At 37.4% G+C, this 23,457-nt stretch overlaps 1 protein-coding gene across 2 annotated transcripts in view; it reads right to left on the minus strand.

Moving 5' to 3' along the window:
- Positions 1 to 23,457, minus strand: part of LOC127178374 (mannosyl-oligosaccharide 1,2-alpha-mannosidase IA) — a 292,115-nt gene that overhangs the window by 141,602 nt on the left and 127,056 nt on the right. For both annotated transcript variants that reach the window (XM_051131220.1, XM_051131219.1), the window contains exon 2: positions 15,771 to 15,867. In XM_051131220.1, the coding sequence (XP_050987177.1) occupies positions 15,771 to 15,867 (97 nt within the window). The remainder of the gene's footprint in view (positions 1 to 15,770; positions 15,868 to 23,457) is intronic.

Raw genomic sequence — 23,457 nt, forward strand, 5'->3', positions numbered from 1 at the left:
CACCCATTGTTCTACCTTCCATCCATCCACCCATCCGACCATCCATCGTTGTATCATCTATCCATCCATCCATCCATTCATCCATCCATCTACCGTTCTATCATCCATCCACCCATCCACTGCTGTATCATCCATCCATCCATCGTTCTATCATCCATCCTTCTATCATCCACCCATCCATTGTTCTTTCCATCTATCATCCATCCATACATCCACCCATGTTCTTCCATCCATCCATCCATCCATCCACCGTTCTATCATCCATCCACCCATCCACTGTTGTATCATCCATCCATCCATCCATCCATCGTTCTATCATCCATCCATCCATCCTTCTATCATCCACCCATCTATTGTTCTTTCCATCTATCATCCATCCATACATCCACCCATGTTCTTCCATCCATCCATCCATCCATCCACGCATCCGACCATCCATCGTTGTATCATCCATCCATCCATCCATCTACCATTCTATCATCCATCCACCCATCCATCCATCGTTGTATCATCCTTCCATCCATCCATCCACCCATCCATTGTTCCATCCATCCAATCATCCACCCACCCCATCCATCATCCACCCACCCATCCATCCAACCAAATATCCATCCATCCATCCATCTATTGTTCTATTATCCATCCATACATCCACCCATTGTTCTTCCTTCCATCCATCCACCCATCCATAGTTTCATCCACCCACCCACCAAAACATCCATCCATCCATTGTTGTATCATCCATCCATCTATCGTTCTATCATCTATCCATCATCCATCATTCTATTATCCATCCATACATCCACCCATTGTTCTTACTTCCATCCATCCACCCATACAACCATCTATCACTGTATCATCCATTCAGCCATCGTTCTATCATCCATCCATACATCCACCCGTTGTTCTTCCTCCCATCCATCCAACCATTCATCATTCTATTATCCATCCATACATCCACCCACCCATTGTTCTTCCTTCCATCCATCCAATCATTCATCATTCTATCATCCATCCATCCACCCACCCACCCATTGCTGTTCCTTCCATCCATTCACCCATCCATTGTTCCATCCATCGTTCTATCCATCCATCCATCCATCCATCCACCACCTAATCATCCAACTATCCGTCTTTCGGTCCATCCATCCGTTCAACTTCTGTCAAGCCAACATGTTGATGTTTTACATTTTTTTCTTTGAAATTCAATCCATTTTAATTTATTTTCTTACATTCAAATTCAAATCACAATTCTGCATCCTGTTTGCTTTATTTTTACAAATTTAGTAAAGAAAGTAATTTTGACTTCGTGCTGACCTGCAGAGATTGGTCCTCCCACAACATTCAGACCTTTTCCAGCTCTTCCCACCACCTCCACCAGAACACAAGGTATCATGGGACATGATGGGGGAGTTTACACAGATCTTGCTATAAAATGCATTTAATAAAGTTCTTTGCTGATAAAGTACTGGACTGCAAATGGGTTTTCCGGATTGAGGGAGTCTAAGACACACAAGCAATGATGTGCTGATGTATTAAAGCTTCCAAATCAGTCCTCATCCCACGTGTGCATCTGTCATCGGAAAACTTTCAGTCTCGGCTTCATTGACTTTCTTTAACCAGTCCCTTTGAGCCTTGATGGTTTAAAGCTAAAGTTAGTTACCTGACAGGGAAGGAAACTCATTAAAATGTTTCATAGATCTATTGACATCGCCATCCTGAAAAGTCCAATATCTCTTGTCAATAATGCATCAGGTCAAAACACAGGTCAAACTAATCAATATCTTAAATTCCACTCGATGCCCGTTGCCCTTTTAATGCTGGTCTTTCGCCTCGTCCTGGAAAAAAACAAAACTATGATGCACAGGGTGCTTTTTATTCCGTGGCAGAAGCAAAAAAACAGAATTGCAGATGTAAACTCAGAGTTTTGAGAAAACGAGTTGTGAGTTGTGAGATAAAAAGTTGCAATTACCTTTTTTTTTTTTTCGTGGCAAAATGGCCTACCATAATAAATACTATAATAGAATATAAATAATACTAGAATGACACTGCATTCAGCAAGACTGTGTGTCAAAAGCAGTGACCTGTTACTCTCTAACAGAGTCACCAGGGACAAGAGGAGAGCAGAACCGGTGGAGGGTTCAGGAAATGAGATGTGATTAAAGCACACAAGTGTGATAAGAATGGAGAGCACATGCTTGGAAAAGAGTGCTGCTGGGAGCCACTGGCGGCCGAAACGCAGTCAATCCTATTAGTGCCTACGGAACATCTATAGTTACAGGAAACAGGCGTGAGATTGGAGGGGCTCGGCATCACAGGCCGTTCCTGTGACCGGTAAAGTGGTGTTCCTGTCAAACCCGCATGTTTCACAACATGCATTTGATGTCTGCTGTGTGTTATAATGTACAGCTTACATTACTGACCTACATCTTACAGCAGTGAACATATGAGGAGCTGCATCCCGCTTTAATCTGTTATTGTGGGTTATCCGTGACAGAATGTGACTAGTAAACAATGCATTAAGACGGCTGACCTCACGCACTCGTGTTTTTCTACATGCAGCAGGATGGAGAAACTAGAGCAGATGCAACGCAATGAGCTCCCACCACAAGATGATGTGGAAAAACATATTTTCTAAATAGAAACAAGACTTTAAAGAACAATTAGACTATACTCATGTAGAGTTTTTGGCAGCACAAAATCTGCTCAGTGTATTTGTCAAGATGACATTGCATTTGCAACCCATTTCACTCCAGGACAACATGCATTTAAAAAGAAAATGGTGTAAGTTTTGATGTCATGTTGACAATGGAGAAATACCGGAATCTCAAAAATAATACTTTAATTTAAAAAAAAAAAACAAAAAAAAAAAACACTAAACATGATCATAAACTGCATCTTTAGCTGATAAAAATGGAAAAACAACTTGAATCTAAAATGCAAAACAATCAACACATTTTTATGTTTATTTTTTTAATTTTTGTTGCAAACATTCTTGTCATGTATGCATGCATTTTAACTGAATGCAAATACATTTAAGAATGCCAGCACATGGAAAGATTACTAGTGAATCTACTTAAAATTGCATACCATATGTATGACTATTATTATACTTTTATGGTGTTTTTTTTGGCCTTTTTGTAGCTTGACAGCATAAATCACCATCTACTTTTCTTGGAAAACAAAAGCATCTAAAATAACCTCCAAACTCTCTTTGTGTTTCATGGAAGAAAAAAATGTTACAGTGTCAGAATGACATCAGGGGAGTAAATAAGCGCACAAAAAATCCTGCCTAAATTTAACAGTTAAAAAGGATGAACATGGTTGAGTGAAAACGTATGAGACTGAAACAAATTTAGTGATGCCAATACGATTACGGTTTCATTAATGCATGACTGACAAATATGCATCATATTAAATTTACGTTTGTTCATGTGTGCAATCCAAATGATTGGAAATTTTACATGCAATGCATTTTACATTTACGCCACAATATTTTTTTTGAGTGTGTAGTGTTTTGTATAAATGTGTAGTTGTTTCTCTAGCGGATTACACTCAGATTGAGCTGAAACGTCTCCTCTGGCTCCGTGTTCGACTGTGTGAGCCAGCTCTGTTTAGTTTCTGGAGTTCATTCCCACCGCTCATCTCATCTGGTTGCCAGAAGAGGCCGAGATGTTGGAGGTTATTTGAAGGTCACCTTTGATTGTTAGTTTGTCTCAGTTTTGGTGAAAAACAAGAGAGGGAAAGTGAATGTTTCCATGGACACATGATAGATCGAGTTGGGCTTCATTAAAAAAATCCCACAATGCTCCTCTGCGTCGGCGCCTCCAGACCAGACGCAGGGGGTGCAGGGGCGGATTTGGAGACGCTCCAGGGTTAGAGTCTTGTACATTCCAACTGGCATGTAGAGCATTTGTTCTTTCCGTCTGGAAGTGGTGGGCTGTGCAGTGATTTGCTCCATTTATAAGCCTGAACAGAAGCAGCATTCCCATTCCAAACTACTGTTTCTCACTGGGCTGCAGACAAACAACCAGGGATTGCCTTGCAAATATGTGAGCGATAAATAGAGGTGGACAGTAACAAAGTATTTTGGTAACACTAGTTAAGGGACCAGTTCTCACTATTAACTATTTCTCATTAGCATGCATATTACTAGCACACTGGCTGTTTATTAGTATTTACAAAGCACATATTAATGCTTTATTAAAAAAAAAAAAAAATCGTATTTTAGATCCCATAATCCTACCAAATACTTAAACCTAACAACTACCTTACTAACTTAATTGTTACTTAAGAGTAAGAATGATCTGGTCACAGCGAGTCTTCACTTAACGACTTGCTGATTCAAATGATCCGGTCAGAGCAAATCTCCAGTGAACAACTCACTGATTCAAATGATCCAGTCAGAGCGAGTCTCCAGTAAAAAAAACTCACTGATTCAAATTATCCAGTCAGAGCGAGTCTCCAGTAAACAACTCACTGATTCAGATCAACCAGTCAGAGCAAGTCTCTAGCCAACAACTCACTGATTCAAATGATCCAGTCAGAGTGAGTCTCCAGTAAACAACTCACTGATTCAGATCAACCAGTCAGAGCAAGTCTCCAGCCAACAACTCACTGATTCAAATGATCCAGTCAGTCAGTAAACAACTCACTGATTCAGTCAACCAGTCAGAGCAAGTCTCTAGCCAACAACTCACTGATTCAAATGATCCAGTCAGAGCGAGTCTCCAGTAAACAACTTACTGATTCAAATGATCTGGTCAGAGCAAGTCTCCAGTAAACAACTCAACGATTCAAATGATTTGGTTAGAGTGAGTCTCCAGTCAACAACTCAGTGATTCAAATGAGCCAGTCAGTGAGAGTCTCCAGTAAACAACTCACTGATTCACATCATCCAGTCAGAGTGAGTCTCCGGTAAACTACTCAATGATTTAAATGATCCGGTCATAGCAAGTCTACAGTACACCACTCATTGATTTAAATGATCCTGTTAGAATGAGTCTCCAGTCAACAACTCACTGATTCAAATTATTTGGTTAGAGTGAGTCTCTCGTCAACAACTCAATGATTCAAATGATCCAGTCAGAGCAAGTTTTTCAGTTAAAAAACTCAATGATTCAAGGTCAGAGTTACATTTTAAGAAATGTAATGTTTTGATAGTGTATGACAAGCTACCCTCCCCCAGGAATTGAGCAATAGGATTATATAAAATACATAATATAAAATGATTAAATATAAAAGAGTATAAGTTAAAATTACAAAATACGAATTAACAGAATTTAATACTTAAGTTGAGTAATACTTCATTAGGGTATCTGTACACTTTCTCAAGTACTTGATTTGTGTATTTCATCCACCACTGGTGCTAAACAACTTTTACAAAAGCAGAAGACATGGGATGGTTTCCTAGGCGAGGAGCTGAACCGCCTCTAGCTATTTTCTCCATTCCCTCCCTTCGTTTTCTAACAAGAGCACTTTAAATGCATCTGAATCAGCAGTATGCAAATCCAAACTCACAGCCAGAGAAACGTCTGAACAAACTGAATTACATTAGCACATTTAGTGCGCCTTCGCGGCGTCTGGAGCGTATGGGCTTTGACAGCGCTGTCATTGATTAGGTGTTACAAACAAGTTTGTTAGGAATGCATGGATTTAACTGAGAGCACATCTGCAGGTTTATCCTGTGACTCCTCACCGATAGATTACAGGTCCAAAGCAATCAATGTACTTGATCATAGAAGCGGAGGCAAACATTAAACTGTTACTCTGACATAATGATTTTTCAGTGCTGTTTATTAAGGCGGCATCGATATTACTATTGCTCATATTCAGGGTCAGTGATGTGATCAAAGCTCCAACACTGTGCTGCAAGAGTATCACAGAAACTTGCATGCAAAATAGTAACCAAACACCAAGAAATGCCCTAGCAACCACATAGCAACACCCTGGAAACTACATCACCCTAACAAACACATAAACAATACCCTAGTAATAACATAGCAACACCCTGGAAACTACATCACCCTAACAAACACATAAACAATACCCTAGTAATAACATAGCAACACCCTGGAAACTATCCGCAACAATCTAGCAACCACATAGCAATGCTCTAAAAACCACTGAGAACAGCCTAGAAACCACATAGCAACACCCTGAAAACTAGATAAAATCATAGTAATCCGATGAAAACACCTTGGAAACCATCCTCAACACTCTAGCTACCACATAGCAATGCCCTGGAAACCAAATGTCAACACCCTGACAACCACATAAACGACACCCTAGTAATCAGATAACAACACCCTGGAAACCGTCCATAACACCCTAGCAACCACATACTGTAGCAATGCCCTGGAAACTACATAAACATCACCCCAACGATCACATAAACAACACACAGCAACACCCTGGAAACTCTCCGCAACACTCAAGCAACCACATAAACAACACCCTAGTAATCAGATAACAATACCCTGGAAGACAACCATAACACCCTAGCAACCACATAGCAATGCCCTGGAAACCACACACACACAAAAAAACACCCCAGTAATCAGATAGCAATACCCTGGAAACCATCTATAACACCCTAGTAAACACATAGCAATGCTTTGGAAACCACTCAGAACACCCTGGCAACCACATAAACAACACCCTAGTAATCAAATAACAACACCCTGGAAACCATCCATAACACCCTAGCAACCACATAGCAATGCTCTGGAAACCAATCAGAACACCCTAGATACCACGTAGCAATATCCTGGCAACCACATAAACAACACTCTTGTAATCATATAGCAGCTCCCTGAAGACCAACCACAACACCCTAGCAACCACATAGAAATGCCCTGTAGAGCTGCGAAAATAAATTGATGAATCGCAATTCATGAATCGATTTAGAGATTTCCCGAATACATCACAAAATCGATTCTGAGCTTATGATCGACATATTTTCCCAGCCTTAATGCCCTGACAACTACATAAACAACACCCTTGTACTCACATAGCAACACCCTGGCAACCACTCACAACACCCTAGTAACCATATAGCAACACCTTGGCAACGTCTCACAGTACTATCAACCACTTAGGCTCCATTCAAACTTTGAATCCTGAATTCTGATTGAACCTCCCATTTACATCTGCTTGCATACTGAATAGTGATTGGTTTATCTTTCTTGCATCTATTTCACCACCTACAACTACCAGCAGTGCAGCAACAAAACTGATGCCTAAAACATGATTCTTTTGTTATAAGCGCTGCACTCCTCCTCCAGAAAATGCAGATCTATTTTAAAGATGTAAAGCCTGTGCCGAAATCCCTTTTATTATGAAGCATTATGAGTGATTTATCTTCAAACGACTATCTACAAGTCCTGTGTGTGCCATCCTCTAGAGCTGCTCTCTGGTTCCTCGTCTCTCTATTACAGCTGTGTTAGTGTATCCCGTGACCCCGCTGACCTCTAGCCGTGTCTGTAATGAACAGTAATGGCCTGCAGCTTCGAGCAGCAGCAGGGCAGGCACAGACCCGCTCACCACGAGAGCTGCTAAATGAGAGCGAGAGAGTAATGTGTAATAGATGGAATCCGGCTGATACTGCAAATAAAGGGGAGGCGGGAGGCACGAGTGCACTAACGGAAATGAAAAAGCCAACAATATACAGGAAGTGAGGAAGAAAAACAACATGATGGAAATAAAAAAAGGCTGAATAAATGCAGTATGGGAAAATAAAGGAGAAGCATGAGGCCATGCATGTGCAATCACTCACTCCAAAAGTGCAGTGATGGAGAACTTCATCATCCTCTGAGACAACAAAATCACCATTATCTCCGTGGCCACCTGATGGAGGAGCAGTGGTCGACTGATGTGTGTTCTTTCAAGGCTGATGTCAATATCTTAGAAGGCAGGTGGCTGATATAAAGCTTATAATTTTCAGTGTGCCATACATGGTTGCTAGCCAGGTGTTGACATGCATTTTAGCCTGTCTTTACTCTGTCTTCAGTCTGTCATATGTGTTTTTTAGTGTTTTGCTGGTTGCCAGGGTATTGCTATGCGTTTTTGTTGGTCTTTAGTCTGATATATATGATTGCTAGTGTTTTGCTGGTTGCCAGGGTGTTGCTATGTGTTTTAGTCAGCCTTTAGTCTGTCATATATGCTTGCTAGTGTGGTTGCCAGGGTGTTGCTATGCGTTTTAGTCTGTCTTTAGTCTGTTTTTAGTCTGTTCTATATGGTTGCTAGAGTTTTGCTGGTTGCCAGGCTGTTGCCATGCATCTTAACCTGTCTTTACTCTGTTTTCAGTCTGTTATATATGGTTTTTAGTGTTTTGCTGGTTGCCAGGGTGTTGCTATATGTTTTAGTCGGCTTTAGTCCGTCATATGCGTTTGCTAGTGCGGTTGCCAGGGTGTTGCTATGCATTTTAGTTGGTCTTTAGACTGTTTTTAGTCTGTCATACGTGGTTTCTAGTGTTTCGCTGGTTGCCAGGATGTTGCTATGCAATTTAGTTGGTCTTTACTCTGTTATATATGGTTGCTAGTGTTCTGCTGGTTGCCAGGGTGTTGCTATATGTTTTAGTCAGCTTTAGTATGTCATATGTGGTTGCTAGTGTGGTTGCCAGGGTGTTGCTATGCATTTTAGTTGGTCTTTAGACTGTTTTCAGTCTGTCATACGTGGTTTCTAGTGTTTCGCCGGTTGCCAGGGTGCTGCTATGCATTTTAGTCGGTCTTTAGTGTGCTGTATGTGGTTGCTAGTGTTTTGCTGGTTACCAGGATGTTGCTATGCATTTTAGTCAATCTTTAGTCTGTTTTTAGTCTGTCACAATGGGTTGCTAGTATTTAGCTTGTTTTAGTCGGTCTTTAGTCTGTTTTGATGTGTCATATGTGGTTGCTAGTGTTTTGCTGGTTGCCAGGGTATTGCTATGCGTTTGCCGGTGTTGTGGGTGACTGCCAGGACATTGTTATGCAGTTGCTATCATGTTACTATGCAGTTTATAAGATATATCGAATGTTTTTTATTCTGTCATATAGGGTTGCTAGTGTTGTGCTGGTTACCAGGGTGTTGCTATGCAGTTATAGAACACCATTTAGTAAATAACTAAATTTTGTTTTAAATTATATATAGTAAATTAGAAATATATGACAAAATGAACTTTCAGCTTGTCCAGCTGTCCAGCAACTCTCTGGCCCACCTTTTGGAAAAAGTGTTTATTTTGCTTATTTTGCATGACAGCAAAACAGGCTGCAATGGGCTTTAGTGGACCAAAATAAGCTGCTTATCAAACCTATGTGAAATACTTGTACTACATCTAATTTTTTGAATCTTTAAGAAACTTCAGTGGTATCACTGTGAAAACTCCTTTTTGCAATCTTTAATTTAAGAGTGAATGGTACTTGAACTACTTTGAATTAACTACTCTGAGTTGCTTGGCAAGCTAGAGTTGCAAAACCCATTTCCTAACCACTGAGCTCACACACACACTCTCTCACACACACACATCGGCCCTGAGATCCACACGGCAGAGACAGACAGTCGATATCTCCCTACAGTGTTTCAGTTCTCCAGGATTGCCTTTCTAAGCACCCGCTGTGCAAACACCCGTTAGAAGCAGCATCAACCCACACAAAACCATTCACATAACAGCGAGCAATCAAGACAACGCAAACCCATACACATGCAATTTACAGTTCAGCTCTCACTCTTTTCTAAATGATAGGCGTATTAAATTTGCACAGAATTAAAATCACAAAGTATGTCTGTGAAACACTTCCCTAAGTCCCTTAGGGAAAACTAGTCCTGTCCGAACAGAGCCTGAAGCGAAACTACAAAACAAGTGAAGCATTCATTAAACAGTTTGATCTTTCAATCAAAGGATCTACAACTCGCACGGGATGAAGGCGTTCTGATCATTAATCAAGTCAACGAATTAGCTTTCATCACATCATGCCGGAGCTTCTTATGGCCATTGTTACCGTGTCACTGAGTGATGGTGAGCAGACGCCTGCTACAAAACCGCCTGACAGTCACATTCATCCAGCAGCTTCATCATAGATCCTGACAGGCCTTCAGCGTTCAATGGGCTTTGATGCCTTCAACATGCAATATTTATTGGCTCACATGTCAAAAAGGAAAGTGAACTCTATGCATAGACTAAAACACACTATTTAGACCTATAATGACATTCTGGCTGATTCCTTCATTTACGGCGTCCCTTCAGATGTTTCAGTGAATTGTGCAGATGCTACTTTATCATTTTTCCCCTTGAGGTACACTTATTCCAAAAGCATAATTAAAACAATCATAATTTAGTTTTTAATGACTAATTTCCACCATCTGTCCAACCTTCATATATAAGTGGTCCATTTTTGCTGCTTTACCTTTAGGATTTCTATGCAAACACCCAGTTCTTTCAGAACGTAAAGTCTCTTCTGCTCACCAAGACTGCATTTATTTGATCAAAAATACAGTAAATACAGTAAAATTGTGAAAACATATTTTAATTTAAAAAATATATTTTCCATGTGAATATACTGTAAAATGCTATTTTTATTCCAGTGATCAAAGCTGAATTTTTAGCATCAGACTCCAGTCTTCAGTGTTACACAATCCTTCAGAAATCATTCTAGGATGCTGATTTTATTTGAAATATGAATCTTTTGTAACGTAAATCAATTTTGACATATTTAATGTTGCCAGGGTGTTGCTATTCATTTCCCAAGGTGTTCTGCTGGTTGCCAAGATGTTCCAATTAGTTTTCAGTCTGTCACTTACAAGGGTGTTGCTATGTGGTTTCAAATATATTCTGAGTGGGTTTTAGTTTGTCAAATGAGGTTGCTAGTCTTCTGCTGGTTGCCAGGATGTTACTAAGCAGTTGCTTAAGGTGTTCCGCTTGGCTTTTAGTCTGTCAAATGAGGTTGCTAGCATTCTGCCGGTTTCCAGGGCGTTGCCAAGCAGTTGCCAAGATATTCTGACTGGTTTCTAGTCTGTCAAATGAGGTTGCTAGTATTCAGCCGGTTGTCAGGGCATTACTAAGCAGTTGCTAAGGTTTCCTGATTGGTTTTTAGTCTGTCAAATGAGGTTGCTAGCATTCTGCTGGTTGTCAGGGCATTACTAAGCGGTTGCCAAGGTGTCCTGATTGTTTTTTTAGTCTGTCAAACAAGGTTGCTAGTATCCTGCTGGTTGTCAAGGCGTTACTAAGCAGTTGCCAAGGTGTCCTGATTGTTTTTTAGTCTGTCAAACGAGGTTGCTAGTATTCTGCTGGTTGTCAGGGCGTTACTAAGCGGTTGCTAAGGTATCCTGATTGTTTTTTAGTCTGTCAAATGAGGTTGCTAGTATTTTGCCGGTTGCCAGGGTGTTACTAAGCGATTGCCAAGGTTTTCTTATTGGTTTTCAGTATGTCAAATTCAGTTACTAGTGTTCTGCTGGTTGCCAGGGTGTTACTAAGTGGTTGCCAAGGTGTTCGATTGCTTTTTAGTCTGTCAAATGAGATTGCTAGTATTTTGCTGGTTGCCAGGGTGTTACTAAGCGGTTGTCAAGGTGTTCTTATTGGTATTTAGTATGTCAAATGAGGTTGCTAGTGTTCTGTTGGTTGTCAGGGAGTTACTAAGCGGTTAGCGGTTGCCAAAGTGTTCTAATTGGTTGTTAGTCTGTCAAATGAGATTGCTAGTATTTTGCCGGTTGCCAGGGTGTTACTAAGCCTTTGCCAAGGTGTTCTGATTAGTTTTTAGTCTGTCAACTGAGATTGCTAGTATTTTGCCGGTTGCCAAGGCGTTACTAAGTGGTTGGCAAGGTGTTCTTATTGGTTTTTAGTATGTCAAATGAGGTTGCTAGTGTTCTGCTGGTTGCCAGGGCGTTACTAAGCATTTGCCAAGGTCTTTTGATTAGTTTTTAGTCTGTCAACTGAGATTGCTAGTATTTTGCCGGTTGCCAGGGAGTTACTAAGTGGTTGGCAAGGTGTTCTTATTGGTTTTTAGTATGTCAAATGAGGTTGCTAGTGTTCTGCTGGTAGCCAGGGAGTTACTAAGCAGTTGCCTACTGCGCTCTGATTTATTTTTAGTCTGTCAAATGAGGTTGCTAGTGGTCTGCCGGTTGCCAGGGTGTTGTTAAGCGGTTAGCAGTTGCCAAAGCGTTCTAATTGGATGTTAGTCTGTCAAATGAGGTTGCTAGCATTCTGCCGGTTGCCAGAGTGTTACTAAGTGGTTAGTAAAATCTTGATGGATGATTGTTGCCAGGACATTACTATGTAGTTGCTAGGGTGTTGCTAAGATACTCTGAGTGTTTTTAGTCTGTTATATGCAATTCCTTATGTTCTGCTGTTGCTATGCAGTTGCCAAGGTGTTCTAAGTGACTGCCAACAAGATTATTTAAAGTACACCCTAAGTGAATTAAGTCAAATTCAATAAAGTTAGACTGAATGAATATCATTCAGTAAATGATTGTATCAATTGTGCATGATGAATATATATTGTTTTATGGTCATCCACCTGTAATCTGAAATATAACTTTTAATAATACCACAGTTTGCATTAGCCAGTACCACTAATAATATATTTTAGTTTTTTTTTATGTTAATAGCACCTGTGAAAACTAGCAGGCAAAAGAAAGAAAAGAAAGCCACATCCTATATGAGAATTATTTGCTCGTGGATCCACTCTGAATTATTCATTTCCTGTTTTCCACTCCATTTTCTAGCTTGCTTCACAATAATGAAATAGAAACGTCCCTAATGTACAGCTTCAGAACAGGTACTGAATATAAAAGGAGCTGAAGAAAAAAGACAAGCATTAAAGGGAATATGAGACACGAGCATATGAAACACGCCACAGATGAAACACGGTCCCACAGCTCGCAGGTACAGTAACATCCCAGTGACTTTCAGTGTATCAGCTGTTTTCGACAAGTCTCCTAAATGCAGATGCGATCTTCCCGTGTGTCTATTTACTCATGGGATTGAAGTAAAGGACACGGCGTTCAATTTCATACTCGGCTTCACAGGGACACATAAAGATCAAGGATCTTGTAAGAGGCGGGAAACCTGTACGCGGTAAGAAACGCACATCCCCGCCGGCTTATCGGATTAGCTGATTCACAAAGTAGGACGTCTTTTTCCCAAGCTTGAAGGAATTTGACGCAAAATATCTAATTCACATCCTGCGTTGGATCATCCGATTGGTAAGACAGATAGTTTCCCAAGGCTAATTGGGTTGCTCTGATAGAAAACAGCAATTAAGTGATAAAGCACTGGGAGTTTGACCCTTGAATCTGTGGGACGTCACTTTTCTCTTAGAAAACACTGTTGAAGTATAAAATAACAACTAATTCCGTGCTGTAATAAGTTGCCAAAAATGATTCAATTTCTGATTTTGCCTCCAAAGAAACAATCACAGATAATCCCGCCCCTAAAACAACTGTGACTGGCCGATTTAGATGTCAGTCAGACATAAGGAAGGTTCTTGGTCAAAATACTGTCCGTGTGAGACTACAGAGCACATAAGAAAACCATTCACTTGGTTTGGTTTTAGATGAAGCTACTGGATTCCCACACTGACCTTTTGTATTGTCTATAAATGGTTAAAATCCATGTTTCTCCCTTCTTATTGTGAAGCAACATTTGAAATGTCAAGTGTGCTGATATTTCTAGAGTACAGACCGCATTATTGCAACACTATCCTACAGGAGCAGATCTAAAGCTGCAGGTCTCTGACTAGAGCTGATTCTGCATTGAAAGCAGGCAGGTTTCTTATGAAGAAAGTTACAAAGCTGTTTCATGTTTCACCAGAACAGTGGAACTAAACTATCACTTCTTCTAAGATGAGGATTCGTGTCTGTCTAAGCTCACAGTGAATTCAGAATTTATTTTGAATTTGAATTGAGGTTGCAAACAGGAGGCAGAATTATTTGAATTTGAATATAAGAAAGTAGAATTAAAATAAAGCAATAAGCCCCAAGAAGCTGTGGTTTACAGTGAATTTTTAACAGCTAAGGGGCGTTGTTAGGCACTACGTAAAGATGTTATAAATTCACTGTAAACCACGGCTTCACGGGGCTTATTGCTTTTATATAATGGTTATTCCATATACGTAGTAAGGTTTCACAAAATAAAAAGTGCAATGATATTAACAAAAACATTATTCTTCCGCCAAACAATGTAGTTCCCCAGAAACAGTTGTGGTTGCAACAAAGTGGTTGCTAAGCAACAAACAAATGTAAACAAAGGTGTATGTTTGTAGAGTAATTTACAACAGCTTCAAACGTGGCTCAACCAATCAGAATTAAGGACCGGAACTATGTTTTTTATAATAAAATTAAATTCTATAATATTTTCATAGAAAATTTGTATTTAATTTATATATTTATGTATTATTTTATAATATATATTTTACTTTTGATTTAATACAAGATATTAATTTATATAATTAATTTCAAGAGATTTATAAGAACCAAACTAGAATTCATAATTGATTTCCATGATTTATTAATTGTAACTAATTTATTAAAACAATTGTATTGTTATGCAGAGAATAAAATATAAAAATGCATATAAATTAGCATATAATAACACAAATGGTACCACTGTATTGTGGTACCATTTTAAGACTTGTCTTTAATCATAATTTAGTGTAATGCATAAATTAAATATACATTTTCCTTTTCATTATATTTTATAAATTTCATTTTAAAATAATTAAAGCTATTTCTGCGACAAAACAAATAAATTTTTTTATTTAATAAATGTAATTAATTTATTAGAAGCAAATATTAAAAAAATAATATGAAATATTAACTAATTTATAAATTTTAACTGTTATTAACTATTTAATTAATTATTAAAATTGATTTATCGTGATGCATAGAGATTAAAAATAAACTATAAATCTGCATAGTTGTCTTCTCACAAAAATTTTAATCAAAACAAAGTGTATAAATTCTAATAAAAATATAAATTAAATACATTATATTTCTAAATGTCATTTTAGGATAATTAAATACATTAACAAATAATTAAAACATAAAATGCAATTTACTAGAGCCAAATTAGAGTTAAGTGATTTATTAATTTTAACCAATTAACTAATTTATTACAGCTGATTTATTGTTATGCATAAACATCATTAACAAAAAATGAAATAAAAATATTTACATATGCATATAAATTGGCATACAATAACAATAAATTGGCATGGTTGTACTGCCACAAAAACTTGTGTTGGGCTAATGAAATTATTATTATTATTACTACTATTATTATCATCATCATCTCTTTATTGCATTTTAACTATATATGTACATATAAGTTTCCATGTAACAGAATGAACACAAACTTAAATAAATAAAGGATTAATTAAATTATAACGAATTTTTGTGGGTAAATTCCTCTTCCTGTCATTCCAATTCAAATTTTAATTCAACATCCTTTGCCAATTCATTCTAAATTTTATTCAACCTCATTGTCTGTAGGCAGCAACTTTCTAAGACAGCATTTGAACAGAAATGAAACCTCATAAGTCACTTTGGAAAGCTCTACACAGTCAGCAACTCAGTCAGCACATATATAGTGTACGCTAGGTTTTACCACAGAGCCATGAAGGACTGAAAACACTGAATGTGTAATCTGAATTTTATCTCAGTATAAATAAAACTGACATTTGATTCTATGTCCCAGCATAGTCAGTTTGGACAAATGCTTTTGGCTTCCAAAAATGACCTAATGCAATCTGAGGAAAGCAGTAAAACTCACAGAGCTGATGTAGAATGATAACGTCACTCACCAAACATATTCCCGATGTGTCCGTTCCTGGTCAGAGGCCGAAGTTCATTCTTTCCCCAAGCGTAACGTTTATAGTTGTCCCAGGCGAACTTCATCATCTGCAAACACAAAACAAACAGGTTAAGAAATCGCCTCACTAATTAAATGTGTGTCTAACAGTATGTTTAGTGTGCAGATACTGGCATTAAACATGATATTAGGACGCAATTAGATGTTGACTGATCGAAAATGAAGAAAATACAGGCTTTCAGGCATTAGATGATGATACCTCTGGCGCAGCGAAGCATGGATACGGCATGGAAGAAATATGAGGATGTTATGAATGAAAAGGAAAAACAACAAAGAATTTAATCATGTTTCGCAAGCTCTATTTATTTCTGCTGGAAGCAGCACACTGTCATAATTAGCTGTGCAGTAAGGCGGGCAGGCCTGCAGAATCCCATTCATCAAATAAATACAGAAAAATGTATGAACAGACAGACGACGTCAAAGAAATGGACTGTTACCTGCATGCATTAATCAAGTAAATAAAATAATAAACACTTCTTCATTGTTTTCTCATCACCATTAACCACTGCTGTAACCACGGTTGCTTTTTTGTACGTGTGTGTTTTGTGTTGTTCTGAAATCTCTTTCTTAATGATTTTTTAAAAACAGGTTTGTGACAAGATAAATAATGACGTTGTAAATTTTATGTAATTAGAACCAATTAAGATTAATACTAATTTATTGATTTTAAGTATTTTAGAAAAATAACTATTTATTGTTATGCATATATATTATAAATAAAATAAATAATAAAATAAATCTAATATATGCATATATACACTTTTATTCACTGAATAATAAAATAATAAAAGTGTTAATTTATTAAATAAATATTTAAAACAAAAAATGTATACATACATATATATATATATATATATATATATATATATATCCATTTAGTTTTAAATATATTTAAAAAAAAAAATGTTCTCTTTTGTTTAGCAAAAATGCATTGATCAAAAGTGACAAATACATTTATAATTATTTATATATATATATATTAACTTAAATATATACTTAAATATATACTTTTATTCACTTGCTGAATAATAAAATAACAAAAATGTTAATATTTTTATTTTCTAGAAAAAATATTGGCCAGCACAAGCACAACTGTTTTTAACTTTGATAATAATCAGAAATGTTTTTTTAAGCAGAAAATCAGCATATTAGAATGATTTCTTAAGGATCATGTCACACTGAAGACTGGGGTAGTGATGCTGAAAATCCAGCTTTGATCACAGAAATAAATTATATTATACAATATATTCACACAGTAATCAGTAATATAAAATTGTAATAATATTTCACATTTTTTAGTTTTTACAGTTTTTTTCATCAAATAAACACAGTTTTGCTGAGCAGAAGAGACTGTTTAAAAAAATGCAATCACTATATTAACTACACAGCTCTCTTGAATACTTGATTTTGATTATAAAAACAAAAAAATTCACTCATGCATTGATTAAATGTTCTTAATAACTCCAGGAAAATAAAGAGTGTCAACAAGATTTGATTTTGGAACATTAAAAGTCGATTAAGGAACATTACAAAGAACACGGGCTCTACTGCTCCTGCGTCCAAAGCTCTGAGCTCGGCAGCAGTGGATTTGTGAATCTCCCGGGTTCGAGCTCTGAATGAGTATTTCAGCACAGCCGGGAAGAGAGAAGCTCTGGATGACGCCTGGCACCAACAACCTCCGTGAGGCGAGCTCTGAAAAAGACTTTCTTCCCTTGAGGAGGAAGCCAATAATTGATGTGGGATCACCTCCAACAACGCAATAAAAAGGCTTTCGACATGACAGGGAATTAGCAGGAAGAAAGTCCAACCGATACTTATTTGAGTTCGACATGAAGGAGCAGCTGGGCCGGGATGGGAACGATTCTTGCGCTGCATAAAGCTTTTGTGATCATCGCTTTGGTTTCCACTCGGTTTTAAGTTGTGCATCACTTCGTCTCTCCTGAAGCAGGGCCAAAGAAAAGAAAATACGCAGCAGATTTTCTACCTGTTAGCGTTTGATGTCCACTTTATCTACACTGATAGCAACGGCACTAACCGGTGGAGAGGAGCTGAGCTGAAAGACACAGTTTTATCACAGATCTCACAGTCTTTATTGTGCCAGACTGATTGGACACATACAAACTACTCCATACTACTGACTCAGACAGCCAACAATAGTCATACGAGCAGCCAAATATGACTACCAGAGCCAGTAAAGGCTTTACACACGCATCTGTCAACTCATTTTAGTGATAAAGAGTGCTGGTGAATCTGTGAATATTCACAGTGCATGAGGTCAGGTCAGTGTAATGAACGTCTATAAAGAACCAGCACTCTTTATGACATACATTTAGAAATGACTCCGCTGTTTAGAGATTCACAAACGGAGCCATCACATCTCCATAAATGACCCGTCATCTCTCTATCTTAACTGTAAATGAGATGGCAAAGACCCAAAAACAAATAAGCCAGAAACAAGAACGGTCTGCTTTGGTGAGCACGGACATTAGAGCTTAACTTTCATGATTAGATAACTAAATTAACATTGTAACCAGCAGAGCGTGACAAGCCAAGGCCTCGCGTTTGATTCCCAGGACGGATCATTTTCCTAGCAATATACATTTGAGGTTGAAAGTTTACAAACACCTTGCAGAATCTGCAAAATGTTAATTATTTTACCAAAATAAAAGGGATCATACAAAATGCATGTTATCTTTTATGTAATACTGACCTGAATAAGATATTTCATGTAGTCCACAAAAGAAAAAAAATAGTTGAATTTATAAAAAAAGATTTGTTCAAAAGTTTACATACACTTGATTCTTAATACTGATGTTGCCTGAATCATCCACAGCTGTGTTTTTTTGTCTAGTGATAGTTGTTTATGAGTCCCTTGTTTGTCCTGAACAGTTAAACTGCCTGCTGTTCTTCACCAAAATCCTTCAGGTCCCATAGTTTCTTTGGTTTTTCAGCGTTTTTGTGTATTTGAACCCCTTCCAGCAGTGACTGTGTGATATTGAGATCCACCTTTTCACACTGAGGACAACTGAGGGACTCATATGCAACTATTACAGAAGGTTCAAACACTCACTGATGCTTCAGAAGGGAAAACGATGCATTAAGAGAAAACTTTTGGAATATGAATATCAGGGTAAATTTAACTTATTTTGTTTTCTGGGAAACATGTAAGTATCTTCTGCAGCTTCTGAAGGGCAGTACTAAAAGAAAAATATGATATTTAGGCAAAATAAGAAAAATCTGCACATCTTCGTTCTGTTCGAAAGTTTTCACCCCTGCCCCCCGGCTCTTAATGGATGGATTTTCATTCTGGAGCATCAGTGAGTGTTTGAACCTTCTGTAATAGTTGCATATGAGTCCCTCAGTTGTCCTCAGTGTAAAAAGATGGATCTCAAAATCATACAGACATTGTTGAAAAGGGTTCAAATACACAAAAAAATCTAAAAAAAAAAAAAAAAAAAAAAAAAAAAAAAACCAACAAAAAAAAAATAATAATTTGTGGGACCTGAAGGATTGTTCTGATGAACAATGGGCAACTGTTTAGGACAAACAAGGGACTCATGAACAACTATCACTAAACAACAACAACAACAACAACAACAAAAAAAAAAAAAAAAAAAAACCACACAAAAATCAAAGGTTATTTTTAGAAATTCTACAACTATTATTTTCTCTTGTGGACAATATGTAAACTTTGTTTTTGTGAAACATCTTATTCAGGTCAGTACTAAACAAAACATAACATGCATTTTGTATGATCCCTTTTATTTTGGTAAAATAATTAACATTTTGCAAATTCTGCAAAGTGTATGTAAACTTTTGACTTCACACTGTACATTTGAGCAATGAACATAGCCTCAGAACTTTCTAACTACATTTTTCTCCATTTAATTGATCAAAAATACAGTAAAATTGTGAAATATTATTACAATTTAAAATAAGTGTTTTCTATGTGAATGTCCATTAAAATGTAATTTATTCCTGTGATCAAAACTGAATTTTCAGCATCATTACTCCATTCTTCAGTGTCACATGATCCTTCAGAAATCATTATAATATGCTGATTTGCTGCTTAAGAAACATTTCTGACTATGATCAATGTTGAAAAAAGTTGTTTATAGTTTTGTAGAAACTGATACATTTTATCTTTCAGGATTCTTGTATAGAATGTTCGAAAGAACAGATATTTGTAACATTGTAACATTCTAAATGTCTTTACTATTACTTTTGACCAATTTAATGCATTGTTTCTGAATGAAAGCATTAGTTACTTTCAAAAAAAAATCTGACCCCACATTTTTAACAGTATGTATATAAATCTTTAATGTACTTAAGGTTGCTGTGGGTAAAAGCATCTTCCATATTAATACTTGTAAATGGAGTGAGACTTCATTACCAGTACTTAAAGCTACTTAATCAACAAACACTTGCAAACAGCTGGGTGAACATGGGAAGTGAAGCTTGAGGCAGTAAATAACCAGATCTGAAATTACTAGAGAAAACTAACCTATCAATCACACGTGGTTATTACACAAATCAGATGAACAGCAAAACAAGACCAGCGGTTCAAATGAATCAGATACTGATGAGGAAGAAACATGTTAAAACTCCCAGATGGCTCAAACACTATGATGAAATATAACCCAGTACACACACACGCTTGTATTTGCATATAAAGTGCAGACATGAAATCCAGATGGCACTAATAAAAGGATTCATAAACATTTGGAGAGCTGAGGAATTATGATTTGCAATCTGTTCATATGCAGTCTGTGTGCTACAATCACACTTGACATACAAAAAACAAATAAGATCACGTCTCGCACACAGAGACGACCAGCCTTTATTAAGATCTCGGAGAACACGTGACGTAAATGTGTCGGACAGCTTAAATGATGAGCAAATAAAGCCATTACAGAAACATTCAGTGTATTTCCAGCAAATGAGAGAACACACTCCCATGTCTGACACTTTGATAAATTGCTCCTCGCTGTGATACATCTATCTTAAAATTGCATAAGCCTCTCGCAAACTCCCTACGTGGCACATCAAAACCATTCGCACGTCGGCCTTTTTTTTTTTTTACACAAAAAGAGAGGAATACATATATATATATATATATATATTGACCAGATGGAAACATAATGAGTCCCTGGTGTGCTGCATGCAATTCCCAGATGAGATGAAAGCGAGACACGGCCATTAATGGGCTTTTATCCGGTGCGGGTCTTTCATCCCAGACCTCGTGGAGGTCTAGCAGACAAATTGCAACAAACTTCTGGTAGAACAGACATGGCGAATCTCATGTAACCTGTCAAGAACACGTCTGACTCATGTTTTTCCCTGTGATCAAAAGAAAAAAAAATTCAAAGACATTTGATTTCATTGCATTGTGCCTATATATGCAGTCATGGCCAAAAATATCGGCACCCTTGCAATTCTGTCAGAAATTTAACACTTCTCTCAGAAACTTGTTCCAATTGCAAATGTTTTGGTATTTACGTGTTTATTGTTTTTGTTTGCACTGGATTGCACTGAGAAGAAAAGTCAAACTTCATCATATTTCACACAGATCTCAAAAATGGACTGGACAAAATTACTGGCACCCTGTCAAAATTGTAAAAAAAAAAAAATTCTTTTCAAGCATGTGATGGTCCTGTAATTTGTATTTAGACACACCTATGGCAAGTAACAGGTGTGGGCAATATAGTAATCACACTTGCAACCAGTTAAAAGTTGACTCAACCTTTGTGTTGTGTGTCACACTGAGCATGGAGAAAAGAAAGAAGTGTAAAGAGTTGTCTGTGGATTTTTTGACAGAAAAAAATCTGGAAAAACATGGACAATCTCAAGGCTACATGTTCATCTCCAGAGATCTTAATGTTCCTGTGTCCACTGTGCGCAATATCATCAACAGTTTTGCAGCCCACGGCACTGTAGCTAACCTAATTAATGAAAAATTACAACGAAGGATTGTTCGAATGGTGGATAAAGAACCCTGATTAACTTCCAAACAAATTCAGGCTGATCTGCGGAGGGTACAACAGCATCAGCTCGCACTATCCCTCGAAAAGAGACACTATGGTGGGAGACCCAGGAGGAAACCACTGCTGACACAGAGGCATAAAAAAGCAAGACCGATGCCAAAATGCCAAAACTTATGTGACAAAACCAAAATCCTTCTGGAAGAACGTACTGTGGACAGGTGAGAAAAATTAGAGCTTTTTGGTAAGAAATGAGGCCTTCAAAAAAAAGAACACAGTCCCTACAGTCAAACACGGTGGAGGTTCAAAGATGTTTTGGGGTTGCTTTGCTGCTTCTGGCACTGGACGCCTTGACAGTGTGAACGTTATCATGAAATCTGATGACTACCAAAGAATTTTGGGACGCAACGTAGTGGCCAGTGTCAGAAAGCTGCGTTTCCACCAGAGGTCATGGGTCTTCCAGTAGGACAATGACCTGAAACACACTTTAAGAAGCACTCAGAAATGGTTACAAACAAGCGCTGGAGAGTTCTGAAATGGCCAGCAATGAGTCCAGATCTGAATCCCACACAACACCTGTGGAGAGATCTCAAAACAGCAGTTGGGAGAAGGCATCCTTCAAATCTGAATGACCTGGAGCAGTTTGCAAAAGAAGAGTGGTCAAAAATTCCAGTAGAGAGGTGTAAAAATCTCATTCATGGTTACAGAAAGTGACTGATTTCAGTTATTTTTTCCAAAGGGGGGTGCTACCAAATATTAAGTTAAAGGTGCCAACACTTTTGATTTTGTCCAGTGCATTTTTTGGGTTCTTTGTGGAATTGTATCAGATTTGACTTTTCTTCTCTGCTTTTTGTGTTGTTCCAATGCAAACAAAAAATTAACCTGTGAGTACCAAAACATTTGCAACTGCAACTATTTTCTGAGAGAAGGGTGCCGATATTTTGTATATATATAACAAAGACATATATTTATTTGTATTTTGTAATCTATTTATTTATTTATTTTGTAAAACAAAGTTTGCAATGATTCACTTCAGAGCTGGTTGGTTTGGTTCAAGGATTATATATCTTTGTTAAAGAATATTTAAAAAATGCCTGTGGGGGAGTTGAATGCAAAACATCCCTCAGAAATTCCTCAAGGCTGGTCATTAAATTAAGTCACCATGCAAAAAATCTTAATGGCTGTAAAAACAAGCATCTTTTTCTTTATGCAAAGTTTAATTTGATTACTTTTGTGGCAAGATGTGACCTGGACATGTTTTTGTGACATTCACCCACGTAGAACATTACAACAATCCAAATAGAACCTTTGCTGTCCACACTACAGTAAATGAATGAAGTGAATTTTACAGAAAGATCAGTATAAATGCTAAGTCAATTATTCCTGCAATAAACATCAAGAAACATTGATCGGATGCAGCAACTAAATAACGTTTGCTGAGAAATACACATCACTGAATGTCCAGACATGACAAAACTGAAGGTAATTATTTACACAACACACAGAAAAGAGAGTACAATTGAGATACTATTATAGTTTTTATTAATATTTTAAATTAGTTTTGATTTTTTCTATTTTAGCTTAAGTTTTAAGTTTTTTATTACATTTTATTTCAGTTTTGAGTGTTTTAAGTAAAGC

Source organism: Labeo rohita, chromosome 16, assembly GCF_022985175.1.
Source record: "Labeo rohita strain BAU-BD-2019 chromosome 16, IGBB_LRoh.1.0, whole genome shotgun sequence".
NCBI classification, from domain to species: domain Eukaryota; kingdom Metazoa; phylum Chordata; class Actinopteri; order Cypriniformes; family Cyprinidae; genus Labeo; species Labeo rohita.